Below are 12,648 nucleotides of genomic sequence, written 5' to 3'. Positions count from 1 at the left end.
TATTCCTTTTTGCCTGCTTCATTTACTGCATTTTTATATTTTATCCTTTCATCAATTAAATTCAATATTTCTTCTGTTACCAAGGATTTCTATTAGCCCTTGTCTTTTTACCTACTTGATCCTCTGTTGCCTTCACTACTTCATCCCTCAGAGCTATCCATTCTTCTTGTACTGTATTTCTTTCCACCATTCCTGTCGATTGTTCCCTTATGCTCTCCCTGAAACTCTGTACAACCTCTGGTTTAGTCAGCTTATTCAGGTCCCATCTCCTTAAATTCCCAACTTTTTGCAGTTTCTTCAGTTTTAATCTCCAGTTCATAACCAATAGATTGTGGTCAGAGTCCACATCTGCCCCTGGAAATGTCTTACAATTCAAAACCTGGTTCCTAAATCTCTGTCTTACCATTATATAATCTATCTGATACCTTCTAGTATCTCCAAGATTCTTCCATGTATACAACCTTCTTTTATGATTCTTGAACCAAGTGTTAGCTATGATTAAGTTATGCTCTGTGCAAAATTCTGCCAGACGGCTTCCTCTTTCATTTCTTACCCCCAGTCCATGTTCACCTACTATGTTTCCTTCTCTCCCTTTTCCTACTCTCGAGTTCCAGTCACCCATGACTATTAAATTTTCATCTTCCTTCACTACCTGAATAATTCCTTTTATCTCATCATACATTTTATCGATTCCTTCATCGTCCACAGAGCTAGTTGGCATATAAACTTGTACTACAGTAATAGGCATGGGTTTTGTGCCTATCTTGGCCACAATAATGCGTTCAATGTGTTGTTTGTAGTAGCTTACTTGCATTACTATTTTTTTATTCATTATTAAACCTACTCCTGCATTGCCCCTATTTGATTTTGTATTTATAACCCTGTATTCACCTGACCAAAAGTCTTGTTCCTCCTGCCACCGAGCTTCACTAATTCCCACTATATCTAACTTTAATCTATCCATTTCCCTTTTTACATTTTCTAACTTACCTACCCGATTAAGGATCTGACATTCCATGCTCCAATCCGTAGAATGCCAGTTTTCTTTCTCCTGATAACGATGTCCTCTTGAGTAGTCCCCGCCCGGAGATCTGAATGGGGGACTATTTTACCTATGGAATATTTACCCAAGAGGACGCCATCATCATTTAACCATACAGTAAAGCTGCATGCCCTCAGGAAAAATTACGGCTGTAGTTTCCCCTTGCTTTCAGCCGTACACAGTACCAGCACAGCAAGGCCGTTTTGGTTAGTGTTACAAGGCCAGATCAGTCAATCATCCAGACTGTTGCCCCTGCAACTACTGAAAAGGCTGGTACCCCTCTTCAGGAACCACACATTTGTCTGGCCTCTCAACAGATATCCCTCCATTGTGGTTGCACCTACGGTACAGCCATCTGTATCACTGAGGCACGCAAGCCTCCCCACCAACAGCAAGGTCCATGGTTCATGGGGGTATGTAAATGATTTTAGAAATCATGAAAGACAAACCACATTAAGTAATCAGGCTACTGAAACAATAACTGGTGACTGAAGACCATATAAAAATAATCTTACATTATGAAGTACTTATTGTGAGTATCAAGAGAAAGTTTGAAGTTAAGATAAGTATCGTGAACTACCACCAATGATCATATAATGGATGTACAAGTACTTTTAATAGGTAGGTTGTACCACAGACAGTTGATCTTGTAGACCAAACAGATGCAAGGTGTAGCTTGTGACCGTTTTTGAAATTTTTTGATGGTTTTCACTCATTAACAGCAAACATACATCAAACCAATGATGACAATAGCATATCAGTCAGGTCATTGTACACTACACTGTGGAAAACTGTTTGTCTGGAGCACATTATAGAGGGGATCTGCACAGACAAAACTACAGTATTTATAATGGCCATGACATTACTGCTTCCGTTCAACTATCCATGGGTACTAGCTGATGAGTAAAGCTATTAGTTGGTGGCCAAAGATGCATTCAAACAAGATCCATTCAATTTAAATAGAAACAAATTTTTGAGACACTATCCATATTAGATGACAGCTATATTCCAATACTTGCAGAGAGTAAAAGTTTAAGACGCCTAAGCTCCAAGTGACCATGATTCACACAGGTCATCATATGATTCTTTCCTGCATACTACGCAGTCAGCTAAGTGCATATGTATTCATAAAGTATACATGGCTTATTATACATTTCGTATACCACTGATTTTCCACACAGTCACTAATAAGCTACAAGCCTGAAAGGAGCAGGATATCAGCCAAGTGCTTACAGCATACATCCCTGCTAACAACTTCTTTTAGAGTAATGCTTGACCTGCTAAATTATTATTTATTGAAAAATATTTCACATCCATGTTCTCCTTCAAAATCCTGACAGGAAGTGAGTTATTTGATACTAGTTCCAGAGTATGGACAGGATGATTCAGAACATTACAATAAATACTTCAAATGTTTTGCATGCAGTATTACACCAAGTTTTATAATGCAACAAGCAGACATCCTCTAAAAGCTTTCCACTCTTCTTTCTTTAATGTCTTGAGGGACTTGTAGTATCTGTTCACATTTATGGATTGATCCAGTTTTAAAAATGTAAAGTACCACAATTCATTATCAATCCAGAAAGAAGTGTGCTATAATTTTTTTCACTGAGTTCTGTGTCTTGCATTTTATTGTAATTCCATCAGTTGCCTTTTCAGTCTTGTATTTTAGAAATTTTATGCAGTATAATTAGATCAACATCTGAACAAATTTCATGCAATTTATAATACAACAAAAAAGTATGAATCATAGCATAAGGATTTGACAACATCAGCTACAATTTACTCTCTGTAAGAAATGAGTTAATGTCAAGTCAAGTGTCATAACACATTCACAAAAATCTTAATTCTAAAAATGGTTGGTGCTTTTAGCAGCATTCATTTTTTTTAACATAGACATTACAGGTATGAACTGTATTTTCATATTATCATTATTTGCCTATAGAATATGATTTACAGTGTATGTTACATCTGGAATTGGCATCATATGATGTTTGAATAAATTGTGATAAGTCAATTCTATTCCGTGTAGTGAAAATAAAAATATTTCAAAGCTTTCAATTAGAAATGAGAAGGGTTTGATGTCAAATGTTGATTTACAGAAAATTTATAGTGTTATTGAAAGATAGTGTGTATTTTGAAAAATAAACATGTTTTATACATTCATGCAGTTGTATGTAATGAAGTAATGATCACCTGAGGTAAGCACTATGAAATGTGTGTTACTGCAGGCAACTTCTTTTATGTGACTTCTTGGAGGCAACTGAATTGGAGTAATGGCAATATTATCTTCAAATACCCTCAGGTCATACAAGACTGATCTGAAACAAATTAGTTTATGGGTACTAAAACTGTCATAGGCAGAGATTCTGTGCATACATGATTGTGGAAACATTAACTGATTAAATTCTGGGTTAAGGAAAAAGGGCAGGGGAAAGTGAAGCTCAAAAAACTTTTAGTGCTTCATTTTCTAATCTTAGTCCCTCAGCATGACCTGATTTAACTCAAATACATCCCAGAATTCTTGTTTCACTTTTGGTGATGTTCATCTTATAACATTTTTCAGGACACAATAATTCTGTTCAACTGCTGATCTGAGACCTTTTGCTGTCTCTGATAGAGTTACCATCTCACTGACAAACCTCAAAGACTCATGTCTTTTCCCTCAGCTTTAATTTTTTTTCCATGTGTGTCCTTTGTTTCATTTACAGTTTGCTCACTGTACAAATTGAATAACATTGGGGAAGGGCTACAACCTTGTCTCAATCCCTTCTCAACTGCTGCTTTCTTTTCATATCTTTCTACCATTATAACTGCAGTGTGGTTTCTATATGGGCTGTGAATATTCATTCACTCCTTGTCTTTTAATTCTGCTGCCTTCAGAATTACAAAGAGTGTGTGCCACTCATCCATTGTTAGGAGCTTTCTCTAAATCTACAAATGCTATAAACATAAATTTGCCTTTCTTCAGCCGGTCTTCTATGAGAATTTGTAGGGTCAGTATAGCCACTAAAGTTCATCCATTTCTTGGGAACCTAAACTGGTCTTCTCTGAGATCAATTTCCACAAGGTATTCCATTCTTCTGTATGAAACTCATACTGATAATTTACTTATATTTACTTATATTTACTTATTTACTTATATTCACACCTGCCTGCACTTGCTTTCTTTGGAAATGGGATAATTACATTGTTCTTGAAAACTGAGGGTATTCAGCCTTTCTCAAAAAGCTTTCATACTACACACATCAAAAACGTATTGCATCACCTCGGTTCCAAGAGTTCCAGAACCTGTACAGAAATCTGGAATATAAATCAACATAAACATCATTTCCACACTTTTTATTGCTCATGAAAACCACACATAGCATGTTGTACCACCATACAGTGAGACCTTCAAAGGTGCTGGTCCAGATTGCTGTACACACCGGTACCTCTAATACCCAGTAGCATGTCCTCTTGCATTGATACATGCCTGGCATACTGTCCATAAGTTCGTCAAGGAACCATTGATCCAGATTGTCCCACTCCTCAACAGTGATTCGGTATAGATCCCTCAGAATGGTTGGTGGGTCTTGTCATCCATAAACAGCCCTTTTCAATCTATCCCAGGCATGTTTGATGGTGTTCATGGCTGGAGAACATGCTGGCCACTCTAGTCGAGTGATGTCATTATCCTGAAGGAAGTCATTCCCAAGATGTGTACAATGGGGGGCGTGTATTGTTGTCCATGAAGACGACTGCACCGCCAACATGCTGTGGATATGGCTGCACTATCGGTCGGAGGATGGCATACACATAGCATACAGCGGTTATGGCACCTTCCATGGCCATCAGCGGCGTACGTTGGCCTCACATAATGCCACCCCAAAACAGCAAGGAACCTCAACCTTGCTGCACTCACTGGACAGTATGTCATCTTAGGTGTGCAACCTGACTGGGTTGCCTCCAAACACGTCTCTGATGATTGTCTGATTGAAGGCATATGTGACACTCATGAGGGAAGAGAACAGGATGCCAGTCCTGAGTGGTCCATTTGGCATGTTGTTGGGCCCACCTGTAATGTGCTGCATGGTGTTGTGGTTGGAAAGATGGACCTCACTGTGGACGTCGGGAGTGAAGTTGCACATCATGCAGCCTATTGCGCTCAGTTTGAGTCACAACACAACGTCCTGTGGCTGCACGAAAAGCTTTATTCAACATGGTGGCATTGCTGTCAGGGTTCATCCAACCTATCATCCATAGGTAGTGGTCATGCACTTCAGTGGCAGCCCTTGGGCAGACTGAGTGAGGCATGTCATTGACAGTTCCTCTCTCTCTGTATCTCTTCCATGTCCAAACAACATCACTTTGTTTCACTCCGAGATGCCTGGACACTTCCCTTGTTGAGAGCCCTTCCTGGCACAAAGTAACAATGTGGATATGATCAATCTGCGGTATTGACCGTCTAGGCATGGTTGAACTACAGACAACATGAGCCATGTACCTCCTTCCTGGTGGAATGACTGGCTGTCGGACCCCTCCATCTAGTAGGTGCTGCTCACGCATGGTTTTTTACATATTTGTGTGGGTTTAGCAACACTTCTGAACAGCCAAAGAGACTGTGTCTGTGATACAGTATTCACAGTCAACATTTATCTTCAGGACTTCTGGGAACCAGGGTGATGCAAAAGTTTTTTGATGTGTGTATAAGGAATAATTTTTCAATGGTATGTTCCTCCAGGAATCACAATAATTCTGAGGGAATAGGGCCTACTACAGGTGCCTTGTTTCAATTTAGATCTTTTACTACTGTGTCAAATTGCTCTTGCTGTGTTATATCTCCCAACCCACCATCATCTACTTCCTCTCCCCTCTCTATAACACTGTCTTCAAGTCAGTTTCTCTCTCCTATATGTACCTCCCACCTTTCAAGCTTACCTTCATTGCTTCGAACTGACATGATATTAGAGCTAATGATATTCATGCTGCTGCTTTTCTTTTCTCTGAAGATCTCTAATTTTCCACTGGGTAACATCTATCTTTCCCCTAGTCATGCATTCTTCTATACCCTTGCATTTGTTGTCTATTCATTCCTGGTTTGCTAAGTTGCACTTTCTGACAGTCTCATTTTTAGACATTTCTATTCCCATTTGTCTGCCTCATTTTCTGCAATTTTATATTTTCCAGTTTTGTGAATTAAATTCAATGTCCAGCATGTTACCCACTGCCTAGCTTTGGCTTTTTGCCTATTTGATCCTTTGCTGCTTCCCTATCTCATCTCTCAAAGCTACTCATTCATCTTTGTTTTATTCCTTTCCCCTGTTTCAGTCAACCAGTGCCTAATACGACTATGGTTTATGGTAGAAGGTCCATAAAACGCAAGAAATGATGTATTTATATGTTTAATGAAACTCAAAACATTGTAGATGTGAGCAAGATCAGAGATGATAACAGTTTCTAAGTGATAAGAATGTAAACAAAGTTCAGAGATATAATTTACAAATATTAACACTTGAGTCCGCCACACACTCCCTCCACAGTGACAGTGTCCATGTATTTTTGAGGGAAGGTAACCTTTCAACTTGATCTGGTGTTCTGTGGTGAAGGCACACTGGCTTGATTGCTGTCTGTTGTCATCTGGAGGTTGACAGTCTTTGGAATGGAATGTGATGGAATATCCGGAGTGGTGTCTCCTGCTGTCTTCCATGTTGTCTGATGAATAGTCTGTCAGAAGGAAGGCCGATTTCAATCAATCAGTGCTAATAGTTTGTTTTCCTGTTAGAATCTCCACCTTGAAGAGCTTGTCATCGTGAGACAGGACTAGATACGGCCCATCATATGTTCACTGAAGTGTGTTCTGACAGCATCATGTTGAACAAAGGCAAACGTGCTTTTCATCAGTTGTGGGTGAATAAAGATCTTCTTGTGGTTGTGATGTTCTGTTGCAACTGGTCTTAGGCTCCTCATTTGTTCCTTCAATCTGAAGATGAAGGTTGGGATGTCAGTTAATAATTTCTGTTCATTGAGAAATGCTCCTGGTAAGCTAATTGTTGAACCATAAGTCATTTCCACTGGTGAGGTATTGACTTATGAGATTATGTAGGAGTGAAGCACTAACAGGACCAGAGGAAGCTTCGAAACCTAATTTTCAGACATCTGTCCTTTCAAAGCACATTTTAACTGACAATGCCATCATTCAATTTTTCCATATGCTGCAGGTGCCCAGTGTGCTTGTGAGACATTTGAAAAGTTGGCATTCAAACTTCCTTCTGTGATCCGTAGTTATGATATGAGGCATGCCAAAATGAGATATCCATGTTGAGACTATGGCAAATGAAACTACTTTTGCTGTGATGTCAGCTAATGGAACTGCTTCTTGGCATCAGAAAAAATGATCAATAATTGTTAGAAAATAGTGATATCCTTGTAAAGGAGATAGGGGCCCAACTATGTCCATGTTAATGTGACTGAATCTTGTTGTCATTTGAGGATAACGTCCCACTGTGCTATTGGTTTGTCTCCAGACTTTACTTCATTGGCAAGGAATACATGATAAAGTCAAGGCCTTCACGTCTTTGTTTGGTGATGGCCAAATGAAGTGCTTTGTAAACAAATTAATGGTTGCTTGAACACCAGGGTGAGCTAGATTGTGTAGCGAGTTAAAAATTGCTTGTTGTAGTTGTTGATGTACATATGAGCGAATCATATCTCCAGCTATGTCACAAACAAGTTCTTTACCATTTGGCAACATTATTGTTTGAAGTGCAAGGGACATGGTATTCTTGATGTGTGGAAGCTCTTCGTCACATCATTGGCTTTCCACAATTTGTTCCATGGTAACAGTTGGAGGTATACTGATTGAAGCAATTTGTGAACAAATGTCAGCTGCGAGGTTTTCCCTTCCTCGTAGTGTAACGTATGTCTGTGGTGAACTGTCTGACGAAACTAATGTGTCGGATCCGACGTGGAGAAGCTTTGTCCAAATGTTGCTTGAACATGAAGGTGAGTGGCTTGTAGTCAATATAAATTGGAAAATCACATCCTTCAAGCATGTACTGAAAGTGCTTCACTGCTGAGTAGGCAGCGAGGAGTTCTCTCTCATAGGTTGAGTAATTCCTCTCTGTATTTGTCAGATTCTTGGAGAAGAATGCTAATGGCTGCAGATTATTGACTTTGATTTGTTGTAAAGATGCACCAATAGCATAATCTGAGGCGTCAACCAATAAAATTAGAGGCAGATTTGAAGATGTATGAGCCAGAAGTGCTGAAATGGCCAAGCTATTTTTTAGGTCAGTGAAGGCTTGTCGAAGATTTTCTGTTCAATTAATTTTTCTGTTATCATACTTCTTAGTCCCATGGAGTAGGTTCAAAAGCTCTGCTTGTTTACTGGCTGAATTTGGTAGTGCTCTTCAGTAAAAATTAATGAGGCCAAGAAATCTGTGCAGTTCTTTTATTGTTGTAGGTAGCGGATAGTCAACAATGGTTTGTACTCGATCTGGTCTAATTCCCTCTGCAGTTAGCACATATCACAGGAAAGGTACTTCTATTGAACCAAAAATGCATTTTTTCTGGTTGATTCTGATGTTGACTTTACTGAGCCATTCAAAAAGCAATTGAAGATGCTTCTTGTGCTCTTCTTCATCTTGTGATGCCACTAGAATGTCATCTATATAACAGTACACGAAATTGAGGTCTCTCAGTATATTGTCGATATACCTTTGAAAAGTTTGTGCTGCGTTTCAGAGTCCAAATGAAAGTTGCAAAAACTCAAACAAACCAAATGTAGTTATCACTGTGGTCTTAGGCACATCATCTGGACATACAGGGATGTGATGATAAGCTCTGACCAGATCTATTTTCAAAAATATTTGTTTTCCATATCGTTGGTTGTTAAAATCTTGAAGATTACGAATAGGATACCTGTCCGGCTTGGTGATTTTATTGAGAGTACAGTAGTCTCTGCAAGGCCTCCAGGATTTGTCTTTCTTTAGAACTAAGTGAAGGGGGCCTGTCCAGGTGCTCTTTGATGGCTGGCAGATTTTCATATTAATCATCTGCTGGAACTCTGATTTAGCTGCTTAAAGTTTATCTGGTGATAGTCATCATGCCTTTGCTGCTGCAGGATGTCCTTCTGTGACAATCATATGAAAAACAGTGGTATCTGGGAGGTCAAAATGGATGTCTTCTTGAAGAAAGTTGAGAAATTTCTTTAGAATGGCAGCATATTTTTGATCTGGTGGCATTACATGAACTGTTTCTATGCCCGAGACCTGAATCAATGTGCCGGATGTTCCTGCTGACGTTACCAAGTGAATGAGTCATCTGTTCTTGAGGTATAATAAAAGATTATAGTGGTGAATGAAGTCGGCTCCAATAATCGGAGATTGCACATCTGCAGTTATGAAACTCCATGTGAAGTTGTGCCGTAAACCCAAACTGAGTAATAATAGATGCTCTCGGTAAATATACCAGTGCCATTTGCAACATAAAGTTTATGATATATTTTCTTTCAGCAATCACTATTCCAAGGTGGAATCAGAGAAATATCAGCTCCAGTGTCAATTAAGTAATGACTTCTGCTACTTCTGCTGTGAGAAATAGACAGCATGAAAGATGGCTCTGATCACCTGCCACTGCTAGTGTGGAGCATTTGAGTTTGACTGTTTGTTGGAATTTTGGGTGGGAGATCATCGAAACGAGCATGGGCTCTGACATTTCTTTGGCCTGTGGCGATATTTAAAGTGATACCAACATAGTGCTCCATTAGGATTAAAATGCTGGGCTGACCGTGACCTGTCTCATGATCTACTTGGTGAGGAGTGAGATGAACATGACCTGCCTCTTGAACATGACAGTGTTTTCAATTCTCTGATTGTTGAGGTAAATTCAGCAATCTGCGTTTTTAGTTTTGAGATTCTATCATTACTGGTATCATTTTTTTTACTGACTGCAATAGCAGATGATGTCTGCGAGGTCTGAGCACATATATTTGATCTCGTTTGTGAAAATTTGACAATTTTGTCAGCCATAGTGGCTGTGGTGTCAAGATCATCTTTACTTGTAGCTAGTATAGAACGTGTGGTGACAGGAAGCCGCTCCGTAAATATGGTTCTCAAAAAATCATCCTTGACCTGCATACCAGCTGAGGTTCGCATCTCATGTAAGAGCTGAGTTGGCTTTTTTTCACCTAATTCCTCTTCATTAAATAATTTTGTTACTTTTCTGTTTTCTGACTCCTGAAATTCCTGAATTAGTCTTGTTTTAAGCTCTGTGAATGGAATGGTAGATAATGGTAGAGTCAAAAAGTCGGAAATTAATTCTCCAACATCTGCTTCCAGTGACGCAACAACATGATTGAATTGCTTTGTTAGTGATACCCAATGCGGTAAACTGTGCTTCAACTTGAAGGAACCATACCTTTATGTTTTTCTTTCAGACAGGTGTAATCTTCACTGAAACATGAGCAATATCCACTTCATTCCGTACTGATGTGGGCGTTGGATTTTCATCGTTGGTGTTGACGATCATTTTTACACTTCACTAACCACAAATGCATTCTGTCTCTTATTAATCATGCCGAGGTCACCAATATGGTTTATGGTAGAAGGTCCATAGAAGAGCAGAAATGATGTATTTATATGTGTAACGAACACTCAACACATTGTAGATGTGAACGAGATCAGACATGATAACAGTTTCTAAGTAATAAGACTGTAAACAAAGTTCAGAGGTATAATTTACAAATATTAATACTCAAGTCCACCACACTACCTTTGAAACTATCAACAACCTCTAGTTCTTACAGTCTACCCAGTTCATCTTAATTTTCTACCTTTCTGCAGTTTCTTCAGTTTTATTTTTGAGTCCACACTCAATAAATTATGGACAGATTCCACATCTGTCTCTAGAAATGTTTTGCTGTGTAAAATCGGTTTTGAAATCCCTGTTTTACCATTACATACTCTATCTGATGTCATCCACATAAACATCTTTCTATCATTATTCTTAAACTTAGGATTAGTAATGATGAATTATACTCTTTGTAAAATTCTACCAATCATCTTCCCCTTCATTCTCTTCTCTAAGTCAATGTTCTCCTATGATTTTTTTCTTCTCTTCCTTTTCATACTATTGAATTTCAGTTCCCTGTCACAATTAAATTTTTGTCTCCTTTAACTTGTGAATAATTTCCTTTGTGGAACAATGAAAATTCCAAGTTGGAATATCAGTAATGTAAGGAAAAGATAGACTGCAGCTTACCATAAAGATGACACATTACATTGCAGACAGTCACAACTAAAAGGCACTTAAACATCAGCCCCCTTGGCCACAGCCTTTGCCAGAAAAAGAAACTCACATGTATTCATTCATACAAGCAAGCACACCTCATGCACACATGACCTCCATCTCCAGCAACTGGTACCAGAATTCTGAGCTGCCAGAGATGGCAGTCTTGTGCATGTGAGGTGTGCTTGCTTATGTGAATGAATGAGTTTGTGAATGTGTAAGTGTCTTTTAGCTGTGCCTGTCTGCAACTTAATGTGTCATCTTAATGATAAGTAATAATTTACCTTTCCCTTACACTGTTAGTTTCCTTTGTGTCGTCATACATTCTTTCCATCTGTGGAGGTAGTTGGTATTTAAACTTTTGCCACTGTTGTGAGTTTCGGCTTCCTGTCTATTTTGGCTGTGTTAATCTATTCATTACATTATTCATATTAATTTACCCACATTACTATTTTCTTATTCATTGTTAGACCTATTTCTGTGTTATACTTACCTGATTTTGTGTTTGTAAATCTGTATTCACATTACCACAAGTCCCTTTCTTCCTGCACTGCATTTCACTAATCCTCACTATATCTACCTTCAACATATCCATATCTCATTTTAAATTCTCTAATCTATGTACCAAACTGAGGGATGTAAATGATCATACTCACACCTGTAGAGTGTAAGTTTTTATTTTCTGATGACAGCATCCAGCTAAGTACTCCCTGCCCAAAGGTCCAAATAGATGACTATTTTACCTCCAAAATATTTTATACAAGAGAATTCCATCATCAGTAAAACGATTTAAAGAACATGTCACTACAAAATAATGGAACAGCATATGGAGTTCATCAAAATGAATCTAAACACTCAGTAGTACCAATAGACACATCTTGATTTTTACACATGGCACCTAAGGGAGGTTTTCTGAACATCTCGAGGAACTTGAAATATATGGATTCCACCTGAAACAATCAAATACAATACTCACTCTCCAGTGTGACTTCAAGAATTCAGCATATTTCAAGAGTTTCGGCAATATACTTAGATGGACTAATAAGCAGTAGCTCTCCAACTCTGCTGTGGTATCTGTTGGCAGAAGAAAAGTTAAGCAATTCACTGCACTTGCTGGCAGTATGGTTGAGTCACAGTGTGGTTGCAGGCAGACTGAGCCTGATGTATACAAACAGTAAATGCACCTCAGATTCCATCCAGATGTATTGCAGTGCTGTCCCTTTTATGATACAGCTTATGAATATGTTCTTTAAAAAAAAAAATTAGACTTCTGACAACCTGTGATTAATCATATACAATTTTAAGAATCTTACGTATAAATACTGTCAATCTATATT

General features: G+C 38.5%; 1 protein-coding gene across 3 annotated transcripts in view; it reads right to left on the bottom strand.

Moving 5' to 3' along the window:
- LOC124607401 (serine/threonine-protein kinase Nek8) overlaps positions 1 to 12,648 on the bottom strand; it is a 317,572-nt gene that overhangs the window by 211,167 nt on the left and 93,757 nt on the right. For all 3 annotated transcript variants that reach the window (XM_047139723.1, XM_047139724.1, XM_047139725.1), the window contains one exon: positions 3,239 to 3,363. In XM_047139723.1, coding sequence (XP_046995679.1) covers positions 3,239 to 3,363 — 125 coding nt within the window. The remainder of the gene's footprint in view (positions 1 to 3,238; positions 3,364 to 12,648) is intronic.

The sequence above is a fragment of the Schistocerca americana genome, chromosome 3 (genome assembly GCF_021461395.2).
Source record: "Schistocerca americana isolate TAMUIC-IGC-003095 chromosome 3, iqSchAmer2.1, whole genome shotgun sequence".
NCBI classification, from domain to species: Eukaryota; Metazoa; Arthropoda; class Insecta; order Orthoptera; family Acrididae; genus Schistocerca; species Schistocerca americana.
This window is presented reverse-complemented; position numbering and strand designations above follow the sequence as displayed.